The 19,502-nt window shown below is 35.9% G+C and overlaps 1 protein-coding gene across 1 annotated transcript; it reads right to left on the bottom strand.

Annotated features, from left to right (window-relative positions):
- Positions 1 to 288: 288 nt before the first annotated feature.
- Positions 289 to 19,124, bottom strand: LOC136232208 (bZIP transcription factor 16). Its single transcript, XM_066021250.1, has 13 exons — positions 18,761 to 19,124; positions 18,130 to 18,236; positions 17,994 to 18,050; positions 17,812 to 17,886; positions 16,583 to 16,672; positions 16,419 to 16,478; positions 16,148 to 16,317; positions 15,566 to 15,620; positions 12,026 to 12,068; positions 11,662 to 11,936; positions 1,431 to 1,508; positions 1,224 to 1,349; positions 289 to 853 (listed from the first exon to the last, which is right to left on the bottom strand). The coding sequence occupies exons 2-13, from the start codon at positions 18,199 to 18,201 to the stop codon at positions 758 to 760; spliced, it is 1,197 nt and encodes a 398-aa protein (XP_065877322.1). The 5' UTR covers positions 18,202 to 18,236; positions 18,761 to 19,124; the 3' UTR covers positions 289 to 757.
- Positions 19,125 to 19,502: the final 378 nt, after the last annotated feature.

The raw sequence follows: 19,502 nt of genomic DNA, 5'->3' as shown, positions 1-19,502 counted from the left end.
GAAAAAAAACTGAAATTCCAATAACAATATTTTGTTCAACAAGAGAATTTCATGTCGGGGCTCTAACTGCACTCCACACAACTGTCAATGTCATACATACAGATAGCCTCTACCAAAAATTGAACAAACCCATTGAGAACTTCATTATTGGATTCAGGAGAAATCTATGAAATATAAGATTTTCCACCATTTCAATGCAACCTACCCTAATCATTACCACAAGATTTAAAGAAAGAAAAAAAACTGAAATTCCAATAACAATATTTTGTTCAACAAGAGAATTTCATGTCGGGGCTCTAACTGCACTCCACACAACTGTCAATGTCATACATACAGATAGGATTTTTTGACACAGAGGTTTGAATAAAATCCCATAAAGTCGGGCAGGGCACGGCACAGCACAATCATCAACCATCTTATTTTCTTTAAAATAAGGATGAGAAATTGAGAATGACAAGTTTTGAGTATAAATAAATACAGACAGCCCTCTTCATTTTGGGATATGACACAAACTTAATTTACTCTCTGCTTCCTAGTTCATCATCAATTGTTACAAGAAGATTTTGATAGGTAGACCTAGGAATTGAGGATGATACCATACTCACCAGATCAATAATTCCTAAAACTGTTGACGTCAGCTTTCATCAAGTTTTTTTTCTTTAAAACTACATGATGCTATGCAAAATAAGGGGAGTCCTGTTGTTGTTGCTAATTTGGTTAGGGTAAGCTGCTGAAAACATGGCAGCTACACACCACACTATACAGGATCTTTTTGTCCACTCTTTTGTGTATCGTTTTGTTCATTCCTGCTACTCCTAAACTCTTCGTGACCCGGAATTTCCCCAAGTCTCTCCTGCAACAATATCCATAAACTTCATCAGACCAGCAATTTTTCGTAGATAGAGTTCAGTAATTTCGGAAATTTACTCGTAAAGCTGAAAAGAACCTAGTGGAGCATCCTTCATCGATTATTTGTTTATTTTATCGTTTTGGTTCGCAGGACACGAGGATGTTTGAACTTCAGACTAGTACAAGTCATTACATCATTACATGCCCTAGGTGTATATCTTTAAGGACCCAATTACACCAAAACTCTCCTACAGGTAAAAAGTTCGAATGCGAAAACCCAAAACCATGAACTAATCATCGCAATTCCAATACAGAGCAGGTAGAAATACAAGGACAATAAAGTTAAATGATCAAACCAGGGAATATATAATCACCTTGAGAGAGGCATTTTCTGCGAGAAGCTGCTCGTACTCGCTCTTGATGCGGTTCACTTCTGATCTCAAATTGGCATTTTCTTCTTTTAAGGCTTCAGCACGCTGGGCCAGCTCATCACATTCAGCCTGATTCAAAAGGACCCATATTACCAATGAATGTAAAGAAAAATAGCTATTTTGAACCACATTCTGAGGCATACTTTTTACCTGTTTACGCAACCTAGAACGGCGAGCAGATTCTCTGTTTGACTGCTTTCTCCTCTGTCTCTTTATCTCTCTCTCGTCCTAAATAACAATAATTGACAATATGATCATTGTGAATTAAGTATATGAACAGATGAAGACGCCTTTGTCACGTATGTGCAAAAGAAGAAGGATTAAATACTATCCATAGCTGGCATTCTATCTATTTAGTGAATTGCTGTAATTCCTATTCTTATTTAAGGTAGGTTAGAATTATTAGGGTGATTTAAGGTAAGTTAGAATTATTAGGGCCATGAATTTAGGAGGCTAGCTATACTTTCCTTTTCCTTTTTTCCTATTTAAGAGTGAGCCTGTACTAATTCATTATGCAATTGATTAATGAAATCTTTATTTCTTTCTTCTAAATTCTCTCTCTATTCTATCAATCTCTCTCTAACCTTCTCTCTTCTTTCTCTATTCTTCTCTTCTCCTAAGACCTTTTCTGCCCTAATCTTACTGTCAGAAATCCTAATCCTGACATTGGTATCAGAGCTTTCCTTCCTCCCGCCATGGAAGAAATTGACCAACGATGGGAACGGATTTGCAAGGAGCAACAGGACTCTGATCAACGATGGGAACTTCTTCGTAAGGAGCAACAAAACTCTCTTGAACAAATCTGTAAATCCATCTCAAATTTGTCTCAATTGATTCTAGAAACTCATGGAGTTTCAAATCCCTCTTCTATTGCCTACCAGTTGTTTGATGTAATGTCTGAGAACAAAGAAGAGGAAACCTTGCAAACCACCCTCCAACTGTTTGATGAAATGCCACAAAAGAAAATAGAATTGGAAGGTCTCTATTTGCAAGGAAAAGTTGAAGATGTGCTAGAGCAGCCTTCTCTAAGGAAGCAGGTCACTGTTGAAATTGTTAAGGAGGGCTGTTTGAAAGGGTAAGCCCCTTCATTATTGAGCCTTAGGTGTCGTTTGATAAAACTGAAAATTAAGTGCTGAAAAAATAAGTACTGAATTTTAAGTGTTGAATATTATAAGTGCTGAAATTATTAAATGATAACAAAATAAGTGATATGTAGCTTAATTGAATAATTTAAGTGGTTAATAAAAAACCATTATCAAACACACTTAAACTAAATAAGTGCTTAATCTATTAATTTAAGTGATTTTTATTGTTATCAAACAGGGCCTTACTCTCTACCATGTCCTATCATTCCTTTAAATATTGGGATTAAGAGATCCTATTACCCTAGAGCATTGCAAGCAGCCCTTAGGCAAGACAAAGATGATAGGGAAGAATTGCAACCTAAACCGCCATTCAAATCCCCAATAACCACCCGAAACAATCTGAAACCTAATCCGACTTTCAGATCTCCAATCACCTCGAACACACTGAAAATCCTTCTTGAGACTAATATGTCTCCAGTGATCAAACAGAAAACTTTAGATGTCAGAACCCAAAACTTTCCTACTTCTATTGAGAAAACACCTAGCTCATGCTGGAATTTTGAGAAGAGAAATTTTCCAGGTCATCTTCGTGTTCCGCTACAAATTCAATGGGCTGTTTCGGTGGCAGAGCCCTTTCAAGTTCACTGATCTCTAAAGGGGAAGTATTGTCACATATGTGCAAAAGAAGGATTAAAATAGCTCTTTACCATCCATAGTTGTCATTCTATCTATTTAGTGAATTGCTGTAATTCCTATTCTTATTTAAGGTAGGTTGTATTTCCTTTTCTTATTTAAGGTAGGTTAGAATTATTAGGGTGATTTAAGGTAAGTTAGAATTATTAGGGCCATGAATTTAGGAGGCTAGCTATACTTTCCTTTTTTTCCCTATTTAAGAGAATGAGCCTGTACTAATTCATTATGCAATTGATTAATGAAATCTTTATTTCTTTCTTCTAAATTCTCTCTCTATTCTCTCTTTTCTCTGTTTATCTCAATCTCTCTCTAACCTTCTCTCTTCTTTCTCTATTCTTCTCTTCTCCTTAGATCTTTTCTGCCCTAATCTTACTGTCAGAAATCCTAATCCTGACAGCCTTCAAATTAAATACAGAATTGTTCCAACTGGGTTTGATTCAGAAAATTAAATCCCTCAACGTTGTAAGCTTTTCACAGAATCTACCTATTTCAGCAAATTTGTAGGCAATTAAATGAGCAGAAACAAAGAAGAGGACTAGAAAAAGATCCAGGATGGTGCATACATCAGCAGGCTGTATTCGAAAGATAAAGGGTATAAATCTGCCAGAGTTATTATATAGGGTTGATATACTTTCTCAGTGACAAGAACCTCCATTTTAGTTTTTTAGTTTTTATTATGTTTCTCCAAAATGATATTCTGGTATTACCAATGCCAGAACAATTTGCATCCGAATCCATACGGAAAAAGCAAAATAAACAAATACAATAAGCAGAGCAGAATTCTAAAGAGAATTTGATTAAAAACGAAGAAAATCATTGTAATCAAACAGAAGAAAACCTTCGCCAGTACAGTGATAACCACAAAGATATAAACCCGACTCGCGGATTAAATAGATTATGGAGAGGAATCTCAAAGAGAACGAAAGTTTTCAGTGTTGAAGCTTCAAGAAATCGATTACCTTTGTCTAAAATCTCTCCTTCCTTTCTTTAGGTTAGAACATAAAAATTCTACAAGTTCATTTTTCATGCAGTAGCTTTACAGTTTAAAAATCTCAAAAAATCAAAAGGCATGAACTAATACTGCTGCCAGAAAACCACCTCAAGAGAGATTAAATTCCAAATTGCACCATGAAGAGGGAGCAAGGGGCCAATTCAGTTTCGTAAAATTAAAAAGGTTCTACTTAGTACTTGGAAAAATACCGGGCAAGTGACACACCTCTTTTCGGCACATGAAACATGCATGGGTCAAACGAACAACCAATACTCGACCAAGCCACGGTGAGAAATGCATTTTTGCGACTTTATCAAACAAATTGTCACTTTGTTCCCACTTCATGAATCAAATTAATAATCTGAACCTAGAGTTACAAAAGCATTTTCACAATAACAATTATCAACACTGAATCTGAAAAGAAAACAATTAGAAAAATAATTCAAATGGGCACACATCTTAAATCTCTTTCAGTAGATGGTTTATGTTATGTGAGATTGATGGAACAGGAAAAAAATGTGTACGAAAGTTATCTTGCAAATTTAAATGCTCCCCTTATTATGTTCAATGAAGTGGCAAAACAATTGCAACTACCTTCAGAAAGGCTTGTTCAGATTTAACCACAAGGTGGAAAGCAACATAATTCATGTTGACTGCTACTTTGTAGTTTAAAGGTGTCTTCCCCAACTATCAACAGATCGATCCAAATTACTCTTATTTGCCTAGCAATGAGAACTGAGAAGAAGAAAAATGCTAGATTTTCAACATTTCTTTAAAAATTTAATGGAGTCGGACATTGTTTTGAAAGGCAAGAGGCGACCCAGGCGATCCTTCCAGTGCCTTTTGCACTGGAAGGCGGGCGAACCTAGAAGAGGCGGCCGCCTGACATCCTCAAGCGATCCCCTCTTGAAGTCAAGGCGCTAGGTCAGTAAAAGTTACTGAAAAATAAAAAAGTATATAAGTTTAGGTTTTTCTGTCGGAAAGAAAAAATAATTTATAGGTTAAAATATACTGTATATCACAAGAACTTAAGAAGAGCAGAACAGCAGCTACAAAAGAACTCTCCTCCACACCCAAAGGCTAGAATAGAACTCTCATCCACAGTACACCAAACTTCTTTCAGCCTCTCTCCACCCACCAAGCTCTGCTATCGCCGGCGGCCAGCCAACAACCACATACAGCACTGCAGCAGGTATGTTATCCTTTCTTTTTTTCTCTTTTATTTTCTGCTCTTTTGTTCTATTTTTGTGCTCTTCATCCTTACTGATGCATTACTGTTGTGATGCCCAACATTTGGTATGTATTGTTATTATACTTTTCCACTCTTCTACTTTCTGCTCTTCTGTTCTATTTTTCTGTTCATCCATTTACTGTTATGCTGCCCAATTTTTGGGATTTTCACTACAACTTTATGAAATTTTATTAAAGTTCATAAAAGTTATGTTCATGAAAGTTTATGAAAGTGTGTGAAACTGTATCGAAGTGTATGAAACAGTAGCTTATTAGGGTCTGATATCAGATTTGCTTGATAATGATAGGACTGTTTTTCCAAATTTTGCAGGCTTTTGGATTTGGATGACATTGAGCTTGATGAGGATTTGGATTTGGATGATGATTGATGTTATGTTATTTGGATTTAGTTTTATTATTAGACGATTAGTTTTGTTTTGGGTTTGGATGATGATGTTTGCTATTATCTTATTAGGAATTAGGATTTTATTACTAGACTAAAGTTTTATTTTATTCTACAACTTTAGAAGTAAAACTAGTCAATTTGAGTTATGGTTTTATTTTTTGTATTTTTCTAATTTGTTTGTCGCCTCCCACCTCGCCTCGATATTTCGCCCTTATCGCCTCAGCTCGTCTTTCGCCTTTAAAAACTCATAATTTTAAGGAACAAAACATTCAACTTCAAACTGTTCCTTCTGAGCTTACAACGATATTGATGCAAATGTGGGTGAAAGTGGTTACGTGAAAGTAATCATTAAGGGAGTGTGTGGTTGGATAAAAAAGGAGAATGGGAATGGGAATGAAAGGTTCCCTTTCTAATTGTTTGATTAAACAAACTGACTAGGCAATGGAAATTACATTAGCATTCCCCTATTTATGGGAATCACCCATTCCCTACTCTTCCCTCTTCAATCAAACTCATTCCTCAGTTATCTATTCTTTTTATTAATTATAATATCGATTTCTTAATAAAGAGATAAAAACTAATTATTTGGCATTGGAATGAAGGTTGGCTTTTTTATTCGTTATGAAACCAAAAGCTTATTATCAGTTAGTTTATTACTAGGCAGTTTAAGACATTCAGATTTATAAAATTGTATTTATAAAACTTATGGAGGAAAAGTACCTTAATCCCTTTGTATAAGAACAAAGGCGATGTCCAAGATTGTGCCAACTATCGGGGAATCAAATTAATGAGTCACACTATGAAACTTTGGGAGCGAGTGATTGAACAAAGGCTAAGGAGGACGGTGAAGATCTCGGAAAACCAGTTTGGCTTTATGCCGGGAAGATCAACTATGGAAGCCATCCATCTAATGAGACAATTAATGGAGCACTATCGAAATAAGAAGAAAGACTTGCATATGGTTTTCATTGACTTGGAGAAAGCATATGATAAGGTACCAAGGGAAGTACTTTGGTGGGCCTTGATAAGGAAAGGCATTTCGCGGAAATATATTGACATCATAAAGGACATGTATGAGGGAGTATGCACGAGTGTACGTACTAGTGTTGGGAAAACTGAAGAGTTTCCTATTACGATTGGAGTGCATCAAGGTTCCGCACTAAGCCCATTTCTTTTTGCCATCGTTATGGATGAACTAACAAGTTCACTTCAAGATAGTATACCATGGTGCATGCTGTTTGCAGATGATATTGTGTTGGTTGATGAGACGAAAGAAGGAGTGGAGATGAAGTTGGAACTATGGAGGCAAACTCTAGAATCTAGAGGCTTTAAGTTGAGTCGAAGTAAGACAGAATATTTGGAGTGTAAGTTTAGCGGCCGTAGGAGTAGGGAGGCAGGGACAATCACCCTAGATGGGAGAGTTGTTCAGGCCTCGGATTGCTTCCGGTATTTAGGATCTATTATCCAAACGGATGGAGAAGTAGATGGAGATGTTGCCCATAGGATTAAAGCTGGTTGGTCGAAGTGGAAGAGTGCTACGGGTTTCCTTTGTGATCCCGGCATGCCTAATAGATTGAAGGGAAAATTCTACCGGACGGCAATTAGACCAGCATTGTTATATGGTACGGAGTGTTGGGCAGTGAAACACTGCCACATCCATAAGATGTCGGTGGCGGAGATGCGTATGTTGAGATGGATGTGTGGTCACACGAGAAAGGACCGGGTGCGTAATGAAATAATTAGGACAAAAGTAGGGGTTACATTTATTGAGAATAAAATGAGAGAAAACCGACTAAGGTGGTTTGGCCATGTGAGACGTAGAGCGCTTGATGCGCCGGTTAGGAGAACCGAAGAGTGGCAAAGGGATGTAGTGGTGAGGGGTAGGGGAAGACCTAAGCAAACTTGGAGGAGGGTGATCGAGAGTGATATGAGTTTATTGGGAATTGAGGAAAATATGGTAGTGGATAGGACGGAGTGGAGGGAGCGAATCTGTGTCGCTGACACGACTTGATTTTCACGGTTTTATATGATGGTTCATGTTAGCCGACCCCGAATCATTTCGGGACTAAGGCTTTGTTGTTGTTGTTGTTGTTGTATGGTTAATTTCAACAAATATATATTCCCTTCCGGATTAAACCGACAGAATTATTAAATTCTCATTCCAATCTCGATTCCCTATCATTACAATTCCCATTCTAATTCAAAAATTTAAACCAAACGCCCCCTAGAAGGATAATGCACAAATTTCACAAATACAAGGACTGAACTTATAATCTCCATGGCAGCTGTTTTGGACCAGAGGAACATGGTACATTATTCGAATTATGCTTTTTTCCAGTAATATATTATAGAGATGAATATATTGAGCATAATGTCGAGGACTATTTGGGTAGTTTTTAATCAGTTTCGTGATTTTAATTGATCAATATTTATAACTCTAGTGCATTTAATATTAACAAGAACATAATTTATACAACATTAATAAAGGTTGGAACAAAAAATAGCAGATAACCATCTAAACTTGATACATTTTAAATAGAATTAGAATTATAAAATGTAATTAGATAAAAACAAGTTCTTTCGTTCAAGGGTTAATCAGCGGAAATAACTCAATCAAATTCATACTCTCACAGACGATTTGGGTAGGGAGTATAATTGCGATTCGAGTTCAAGCAGTCTGATTTCATCTTACTTCGCAGAATACTATCGCTCTAATGGGGGATCCGATAAGCAAATTTATTCTTTTCTTGAACCAAGAATTACAGCTTCCGACAATGAATATTCCACAGATCCTTTCACTGCTTCAGAGGTTAAGTCTGGTTTTCTCCATGCATCCAGACAAGTCAGCCAGCCCTGACGGATTCAACCTGGGGTTTTTACTAGAAATTTTGGAACATCGGCCTGCCTTCAGATTCTTCATTCGCGATCAATCCCAGCAAATTGGAACACCATTTTTATAGTTCTAATCCCCAAAGTTAAAAATCCAAAAGTTATGAAGGATTTTCAGCCAATCACATTATGCAATGTTCTTTATAAGATTGTTATAGAACTTGTGCCGATTCTTCAAGTTTCAGAAATGCGAGGAGTTCAAAACAATTTGGGGTCGCCTTCCTTGGTCGGTAGAAATAGAAGTGAGATCCTTGGGTACCTTAAGGATCGTGTCTGGCAAACAAATCCAATCCTGGCATAACAGACATCTTTCAAGGGGCAGTAAACACAATCTGTTGAAATCAGTGATTCAATCCCTACAAACATATGAGCATATTCTACTACCACAAAATGTTTGTAAGTCTATCACTCGTATGATGTCTCAATATTGGTGGTCGAATACCAATATGTCACATGGTATTCATTGGCAGTCTTGGCAAAAAATGTCTTCCTAAGAGTTTTGGCGGTTTGGGGTACCGTGATTTACATCTCTTCAATACTGTTTTGTATAAACAAGATTGGTGGATGATTGCTTATCCAGAATCTCTAGTTTTTAGAGTCTTTAAGGCTCGTTACTTTGCTACTGGTGATTTTCTTCATGCTTCAATTGGAACTTTGGAAGACGGCCAAGTTTCGTTGGAGATCATTAATGTCTTCACAAACTCTTCTGCAGGATGAGATGTGCTGGAAAATTGGTAATCTTCTGTTCAGATTGGTTCTGATCATTGGCTGCCCTCATATACAGCCCCTTACATTCAATCTGTTTTACCAGATTCCATCTTGCAATCTCATGTTTCTTCCTTAATACCAGATTGCCACCACCGAGATTAAGGTATATTATGTAATACAGTAATACTTCATTTTCTTTTAAGATTTTATTTGGTCTTCTCAACTCTGTCGAGCAACGCGATGTCATTACTTTAAGCTTAACCTATTCATAGGCGGCCCCCAGGTACTAAAAGGTTATGAATGACCCCACTGTTGTTAATAAAATACCCCACGTCCCTTTTCTTCAAAGATGATTATTATAGAGTTTAAGGTATTAAAATAAGAAAGCTAACAAATCAATGTCATTACTTTAAGCTAAACCTATTCATAGGCCCCGGTACTAAAAAATTATGAATAACCCCACTGTTGTTATAAAATACCCCACTTCCATTTTCTTCAAAGATGATTGTTTTAGAGTTCCAGGTATTAAAATAAGAAAGCTAAACAAATGTATGAAAATTTCCTTGTTCTACTAGAATATTATAACTCAACTACATGTAAAACAAATATGAAAACTCCATTTAGAAAAAACTATACACACACACATGCACAAAAACTTGTAGATGACAATCATAAAGCCATGAGCTCAATAAAGAGAGATCTGTTTAGAAAAGTGGATGGATCAAATATTATTAAACTTATTGTTAAATTTTTATGAGTAAGCTTAATATGAAGGCTTTTGGTTCAAACGGTTCCATGACATGGTATCAGAGCCAGGTTGACCAAGTAGTCTAGGGTTCGATTCCTGGCAGCCCCATTTGTTGATTTAATTGATGATTTAATTGCAGGACATGGTAATATGGGCCTGTGTTGTGCAAGCTTCAAGCCGGGTGTGTCACATATTAATATGAAGGGGACCTTTAACTATTAGTTCAGATTTCAGATCCCCAATATGCCTCTATAATTAAAAAGGTCAATTATAGAATTAATCTTCTTAATCAACATACTAATCTGTTTTTCAACAAATACGCTCTGACAAAGCGTTTATTTTCCCAAGTTAAAATCCTTTTGCATTACCTCTTAACTTGACTTAACTTGTTGATTTGATGCAGTTGTAGGGAACTGGGAAGTGTGTTATTTATTATTATTTTCTGCTACATCGATTTTTACTTTTAAATCATATAACTTCTTGTTAGTTAGGTGCCCTTGGTATGACAATGTAGTTTATGAAAGCTTGAGCAGATAATGGCCCATTTTCTGCTACATCGATTTTTACTTTTAGGGGGTGTTTGGTTAGGTTAAAAAGCACCTAGGAATGGAATGTGAATTAGTTATTCCCATTTAGAGTGTTTGACTAACCAAATTTAATTATGGAATGGGAATGTGATTCCCATAAAAAAGGGAATGACTTATTCCCTCCCTAATGTATGTCAATCAAAATTGATTCCCATGGTAATCAAATTGAAACACATTTTTGTTTTTGTTTTTTTGGTTCTTCCACGATCTGTACATGGTGGGGGTTGAGTTTGTTTTTTATAATTTCATTCATTTCATTTTATAAGGTTATATATATATAGTTTCTTTTCTGAAATGCATTTCCAATTTAGGACTGTTGCTGGGAGAATTGCATTAATTTATGGATGTGGCTGTTTTAGACGTTGATATGTTGCATTTTAAGATTACATAAAGAATAAAATGGAAAATTGCAATATTGTAAGACCAATTATATTTTCCAGGTTACTCAAACTGATTTCAGTTCGATGAATTGAGCCCACGCTAGAGCTCAATCTCAATCTCCCAAGCCAACCTTACTTAACAAGCTTGAGATGGTGAGCTTGCTCATTTTCACTGTTGAGCGAAGTCAGGCTACTCTTATTTAATGTTTGCTAACAAGCAACCAAGTTTAAGCTGAAACTGAAGTGCGGTTTTCATCTAGGCTGAGCTCAACCTTTAATAGCATATAGCTCAAACTAAGATTGAACTCAATACTAATCTTATAAAGCCACGCCTGAACTTCCAAAGCTCAACTTGACCTGACCCATTCATAGCCCTACTTTCTAATAAGCTTATATCCCAGGCCTTAGAAGAGGAATTTAGAGCAGCCTAGACCCACCCACACCCCCAAAAAAGGATACTCTTTCCTATTCAACAAAATCAGTAAAAAAGATCTACCGGGATGAGGATGCATTAAAATCTGAGATAGCATGGAGTGTGTTACTTTACACTCAGCATGAATTGCATCAGGCAAGTTTAAAAACATAAAATTCATTCCAGTGGGTGGAAATAAGACAATAAGAACAATCCCAAAAATTTGTGACCAGTAAATGGAGAAAGACTAACCTGTAGCCAGAGCTGTGATTGAAGAGGATCCCGGGCACCCCCAGCAACTGGAGTAGAAGGAACCTTTCCACGTATTCCAGGGATAGCAGATGAAGTTGGGGCTCCCCAATACTCCATTCCGATATTTAAATTGGTTGCAGGGCCAGGTAAAGCTCCTGGGGCACCAGTGGGGGGTATTGGTACAACAGACATAGTCTGGTTAATGATTGTATTAGGTGTTCCCTGTCCTCCGTTCTGAGGAACATTCACGGAGCCACCATTGTGAGAAGCGTCAGCTGTAATACAGATATAGAAGCAGTTCTTCTTCATCAATAAGCATGTAAAAATGTCAACATATTGACCAAAGATATAAATAATACAACACCTTCTAGAGAATCTTGCCTTCCACCTGATTTCATTTGCGAGTCCTACAAAGATCAAGATATAGAAACAATGAGAACATTATAATATGATGAAAGACAAGAACCAAATTAAGAAAGTAATGCTTCAACTCCAAAACTAATGGTCCACTAATTTAGTGATGAAGGATATGAACTTTACAAGGCATGTTGGAAAAGCAAATAGCATGATCTCTAAAATATAGCTATACTTGGAAACTTAAGGAGTGAGATTGTATTAAACATTAGCAAACTCCAACTATGGTTTTGCGTGCCAAGAAGAACCTCTCCCACCTGGCCCATACATACAACAAGTGAAAAAAAATTGCATCACCTATGAACTTAACCCAGCATAAACAATAAAAGAAAATGTACTTCCGCCAGACCCCATTATATCTCAGAGGCACAATATGCATCTATCACCGGGCCACTGCACTAAGTCCATAACATATTGCGAATTATTTAAGGCCCGCACTCCAGCATTATGAAAACAATATATCGAACTAGAAAGTATAAACATAGTCTAAAAGCAAGATTAAAAAAATGTTTTCTTCCAAAAACTTCTTCATAATAAAGTACACTGACTGAAAACAATATGTTAAAATACAAAACATTTAGCAAGTATCAAAACACAGAACTGTTTTGTATAGCATTTCCGGAAAATGAAAAATTAAAAAAATAATGCATATAATTGTTTCAAAGATAAGCAACTATTTTTCAATCCAATAAGGTAGCAAAATATTAAGCTACACCACTTACTCTTACAATGTCTTAACCCTGATATTGTGTTTCGTATGTTCTGATATGATAAAATAATTACAATTAACATATTTTATAGTTAACTAGCAAACCAAATTGTTAAATTGTATAGGAGTAAAGTTGAAATCCTGGATAAATTATTGCAGTTTGAACTTATTTATTTTCGATTATTGCATCATGGTAGAGATGGAAGAGAGAGAAACAAATGAAAGAGGGAAAGAGATAGAGAGAGAGAGAGAGAGAGAGAAACAAAGAGAGTGAAAGAGATGAAGAGGGAGGGGTAAAATAGGGAGGGAGAGAGAAAAGATAACCTGTTGAAGAGAAAGCCAAGTAAAAAAGGTGGGTCAACGGTAATAGTGGCCACGGGTGTAACAAAGTGTAAAGTTCAGTGGCTTTTAGGATACACTTTGAAGTTCAGTGGCTTTTATGTTACGTTTTGAAATTCAGTGGCCATACTCACTGTGAAAATAGTCAAAGTTCAGTGGCCATGGGTGTAATTTCCCCCATTTTAATTATTAAATTCTTTTACTAGTAGGAAACTTGGAAAGCAATCTAATTGCATAAGGTTGTCAAACTCTAAGTTCAAGGTTTTATGCCCTTCAACTAATTTGGCATGGGCAACCTGATCCAAACAAACTTTTGGACCTAATTGGCAGGGTACGTTTTTCCTCTAATCAATCCCAAAATCTGATAAATCTAAGAGCATCTAATCAAGTACGACAAAGTGCTAATTCCCTACATAACAAGTATAAATGTGTTGTTTTATGAGTTAATAATGTTTTAAATGCAATCATCCTTCTTCTTGGGGATAAAACATCAACTTCTCATCACCATGTGTAAATTTCATGATTCCTAGTTCTATTGTCCCCATGAAGCACAGACTCGGGTGCGGACACTGGTGCAGACACGGCAAACGGCATTTTTAGAAAATATGAGACACGGTGCGGTGGGACACGGCAAATTTTATATAATTAGTTATATATATATTAGATATAAAATATATAAAAAAACTTGCTAATTCACAAATAAGTCATTCTCTAATCGCAAGGATTTTGGTGCGGATAAAATCAGACAAGACAACGGCAAGAAAGAAGATGAAGAAAGAAGATGAAATCGCAGGAAAATAGCAGGAGATGAAATCGCAGGAGAATCGCTAAGAATCATAAATCGCAAAACAAATCGAAGAAGGAAGAGAAAGAAGCCCTAAGCTCTAATAATCGCGATACACAGGTGAGAATTAGATGTAGTTTAGGTTTTTTTTGTCAAATTTTGTAATTGAACCATAGGTTTTAAAAGATTAAAAAAAAAACTCTAAACTTTTACATATTTTCACCATTACCCGAGTCCCCGCCGTGTCACTGCCGAGTCCAATCGGAGTCCCATGTCACCGCCATGTCCCCGCCGAGTCCCCGAGTCCGGTGAGTCCGACACGGCCATGGCGACCCCAGGGAAGAGTCCGTGCTTCATAATAGACCTTCCTGTCTTCCATCATAAAGTTTGCTTGAATTTCTCCGCCAAGCACAATCTATACTATTGAAAAGACAGCTTTTGTTGCAATAATGAGTACTTCTATTGATGCATCATCTTTTACATATGGTTGTGTTAGGAATTGGTCATTTAAGCTTACAAATTGTTGCATCAAAGGTTCAATAGTGATACTTTTTCACATTCCAGAAAGAAATTAAATGAAATGATTTACAAAAGAGAACTATTCAGAAACCTCAAATGGTTTATCAATAGCATGATATTAATTAGAAAAGTTAGTTTCTGACATTAGCTAGCAATCTCCTATTAGCTTAACACAACTATTTGAAATAAACATTCTGGTTCATCTCCAAGTGCTAATGCATCATTCACTGACTCTGCAAGTGCATACCTAATTTTATGTTCCCAAAGCACAAGGAAGAGAAAGGAGTATGACTCTTACTAATTTGAACTTCGAATGAATAAACATGTGACCAACGGCAGTACGGCTCAGCAGTACCAAGTTTCTCAATAGTTGTGTTTCACTGATTGATTAATGTTTAAAAACGTGACAGAATAAATGTTCAGTTCCATTCATAATGAAAGGGAATTGCACTATAAATTGTGTTTCCTTTCCTTCCTGAAGGTGATAAGGATGTAATACTTTATACCATGGAGAGTTACAAAAGCTCGTTGAACAGCATCTTATACCATGGAGAGTTACAAAAGCTCATTGAATAGCATCTTATACTATATCTATTGGTGGGACTAATTATGCCAGAACTTCTCATGTAGAAGAAACTAAAATGAGGAACTATTTTTGATAGATGCAATGGAAAAGTTAAAAATTCAATCAATTGCAAAAGAAATCTTCCCAGATTAAGACATACAAGAATTTCGAGCGTTGTAACTACAAGAAGAAAAGACTTAAGTTATCACAATTGCTTTAAGATACATGCTTCAATTATTATTCAATAAAAAAATATAGAGCAAGTTGCTGCTATGCTTAAGTTAGGATATTGTAAACTTATAGGATGAGAATAAAGGTCAGATGTGATTTTACTATGCTGCCCCATGATTTCTTTGGATAACCTAAGTCTACGTCCAATAATTAGATTCGAGATTCTGACATTTCAAAGAGATCGGCACCAAATCAGAACATAAACAGGAGAAAACCAAGGCGCTAAGAGATGAGTGATAGCAGTTCATAACCAGAATCGACATAGTTGATGGATATTAAATAGAGCCAAAGGTAGCAAATACAAGTGAAGATGCAAAAATAAGCTAGGATACACAGAACTTACACTCTGAGAATTTGCATCACTTCCTTCACTCGTGCCTTCACTTCCACTCTCAGCACTACACATCAAGAGCAGTTCCAACATCAATTAGTGAACTTCAGTAATAACAATAAGTAAATGCTTGAGACTCAATAAACATGAACCGCATACTCCCAAATTATAATTTGTACTGAACAGGGAAAAAACAAGAAAGCAATATGTCTCACAATAATTAAAGGATTCTCTAATCGCTGAAACCTGAGTGTCAATGGAAAATAATTTTCATAGATGAAAATGGGGCAAGAAATTCACAGAAGGCTATATCTGTTTGGCTTGGAATAGGTGGACAAGAGAAGCTCAATTTATCAGCAGTTTGTTCTAAGATCCAAAAATTATATTGTCAATGCAAACACTTCATATTTTCTCCTCCTAACTTTCCACCCATTCCACGAATAAGTTAGCATTTAATAAATGAGTATCTAAAACACAAATAAAAGCCCAATAATATTCACCCTCAACCAAGCAATACGTACAAACTGCCAACAAATACAATTATTATGCCACCAAGATGCAACCAAATCATGTGAATATGTCAAACAATACTACCTTTTAGAATAAACCCCGTTTGCAGATGCTCCTGTTGTTTTACCAAGCTCATTATTCTTCCCTGTAATCATGTTCAAACTGCCCAAACTTCCTTTGGATCTTTTAATGGGCAATTTTTCCTTCACATCAGATGGCTTCCCATCTGCTTCTGCACTACCAGGAGTATATCCCTGCACAAACTTGGTTTGCGTTAATTTTGAAACATGCATATGAACAGATACATGTTATAAGCTGCAAAATTGCAAGACAAACATTTGTATAGGGAACTCACAGATGCCTCAGCAACACCATTTGGAGAAGCCATTGGAAAAGGACTAAAAGGATAAGACCCCTGTATGAGAAGCGGAAAAGTCAACCTTTGGTGGATTCTAGCAGGTGAAGATGCAAACAATTGCAATGGAGAAAATGTGATGCTTAAAACACAAAATAGAATACCGGAGGCATGGATGGATGAGCATATATGCCGCCATGGGGATACATGGCGACATATGGATGTGGTGGGGTACCATAGGGAGGCATAATATGCTGTCATTAAAAATAAAAATAAAATTATATCAGAACCGCACCTATTACCCACAAGAAACTGAATAAGACCAATAAAAAAATGCAACAACTTAAGTAACTTCAAGCAATGCTACGGGCACAATACCAGAGAAATCTAATTCATAATTAAATTAGATACTGTGAGCTGTGTAATCCAAGTACAAATTACTACATATGAAGGAAAGGAATCTTGCTCATTTGCTAAACTATGGCATTTCAGAAAGGAAACCAAGTTAATTCGGGCCTAAGCAAGATTGCACCAACTAAAACCATTAGAAAAGCTAAATATTCAGTTCCAAATTCAAAGTTCTATAATCCTGGTAAAAGATCCCAAGCGACATGACCCAAAAAATTCAAAAAGAAAATGTAGTTTCAGAATTAGAAGCCAGACCAGGGTAGAAATGTACCAAGCATACTTTTGCACCAAGAGTTATAAAAAGTAAAATGATCAAAAATTCCAAGAAGAAGCATGTACTGAAAGCTAATTAGCAAGATGTTCAAGCTCATCAAAACACAAAAACACATCAATTGAGCTTTAGTTCAGTAGGCAGCCAGTGTCCTTTGAATCGCAAAGCACCAATTAGCATTAGCTTTTCAAATATTTGGGTTGAAATATTTAGAAAGGTCTCAGATATCAATCTTTGTCTTAACCCCTAACTCATTTTTCTCAGATACTCACATATCAATTTGAAGTAGTAGAAGCTTCAAATAGGAAACAAGGATTACTATTTTCTGTTGATTCATGCAGAAACATTAGAAAATAATCTTTTCGCAACCTGTTCATTAAAGGATTAAAAATGAAATAGGCATCCAACAATAATTGGTTCAAAAAAAAAAAATCAGAAGACTGATACCAAAGCCTCTAGGGTGTAAAATAAAAATATGGAGATAAAATCAACCCATACTTAAAATTTATAGGCAATAAACAAAGAAATAAAATATTTTAAGGATTATTTAGTAAAATGTTTTACTACAAAGAAATACTGGAAAGTTACTATTGAAACAACAAGAACATAGAACCCTATTAACTTGCATGCTCCAGCATCGCTATTGTTTTGATTAGTTTCAATAAGAATTAATGCAAAAAAAAACCTTATAGATAAATTAAGAGTCATGAATACCTGAACACCCCACATATATGGGTGCGCTTGGGGACTTGATGCTAAGAATCCATGTGGAGGTATAGGAGAATATGCCTGTTGAAGAAAGAACCAAAATTTATAATAAATCAGAATGCCAAATGGACACAGAAATTTTCCTCTTTTTTCTTTTTTTCTAGAAAAAGAAAGGTTTTTATTTGAACCTGAAATCCCGCCCAGTCAGGATTTACAGTCCCAGTGCTGGTGGTTGAAGACTGCTCCTGAAAACCAAAGACATCAATAGTTAAGAATATGCAACAAAAACAAACAATGATAACTTAAACAAGCACATAAGTAGACCTGTGAAGCAGCGGCAGCTGGAGGTTTTGCTTCTTTCTCCTTTGCTGTTTTATCCGTCTCACTGCTTCCCATAATTATATATCCCTTCAATGGTTCCTAAAACCATCCTGAAATTTGACAATCCTATCATAACAGGGACTTCTTAACAGCATACACAGCTAACTATACCCAGTACTGAGCTTCCAGGGAAAAAAATTCAACTATACCCCTTAATGAACTTGCCAAGGGAAAAGGCATCAGCAATACCAAAACTTGCAGTGAAATATAGATTGGGAAAAAAAAAATTACAATAATTTCAATTTCAAAATAGCAAGATTGCCCTTGACTGAACAGATACACATACAAGCTTACGCATGAACATTAAACATATAAAACAGCTGACTTGATTCAAAAATTGGAGACTCAAATTACGAATTGAATGAAGGATGGAAGGTAGGAGTATCATGCATCTGGAAAAAGAATTTTACATATAGACTTTAAAATATATTAACCACCAAAAAATAAACATACAGTAAACGAGAATCTATACAGAAGCAAAAAAATTAACCAGAAACCTAAACAGAATACTTCAAAATTAGAAAATAAAAATTAGCAGCTAAAAAAACAACAAATTCAAGCTAAGATCAATTACCAATTGTCAGTCCGATAAAAGGACCAAAACCGAATCTGATCCACTATAAGATAGAGGAATCAACGAAATTTTCACCCAGCAATTGAAATGGAGATACAGAGGTGAATTAGTAGAAGTTAGATGGGGAAAATAGAAAAGAAGGTATTACTCTTGCATCCGAAAAGAAATTAAGCTGAGAAATTGGGAGAGATGAGAAATTAGGGTTTGTTAGAGTTATGGGTGTGGTATTGGTGAAAATGTTGGAGGTTCACGGTGCACATTCTGTAGGTCGTCGTACACTAGTCGCTGATGCATATTTCTTTCACTCTGCAATTTTCCTGCTTCTTAATCCCCCTCTCGAATAACTTTTCTTTCTTCTTAACTCCTCCATATTGTATATGAATTTCATTTTAGTTCATTTTATTTTCTATTAAGTAATAATTAATTTTCGCAATATTTTAATTAGCTAAAAATTATAAAAAATAAATAATTAAATGTTGTATTTGTGAGTTTTTGGAATATGAATAGCTCAATATTACTCCTAATATTTATTGTAGAATCATAAAATTCATGGGTAAATTTCACACATGGTATACAACCTTTGCTCTAAATCACACTTTGATGTACAACCTTCAAAATGTCACACTAATATACACGAACTTAGGGGTGACCTCACACTGTGGTGTACAGCCGGTGAGAATGACCGGTCAACGCCAGTCAACCCGCCACGTCACCCAAATCCAACTAATTCGAATTGAAAAGT

Source organism: Euphorbia lathyris, chromosome 6 (genome assembly GCF_963576675.1).
Source record: "Euphorbia lathyris chromosome 6, ddEupLath1.1, whole genome shotgun sequence".
NCBI lineage: Eukaryota > Viridiplantae > Streptophyta > Magnoliopsida > Malpighiales > Euphorbiaceae > Euphorbia > Euphorbia lathyris.
This window is presented reverse-complemented; position numbering and strand designations above follow the sequence as displayed.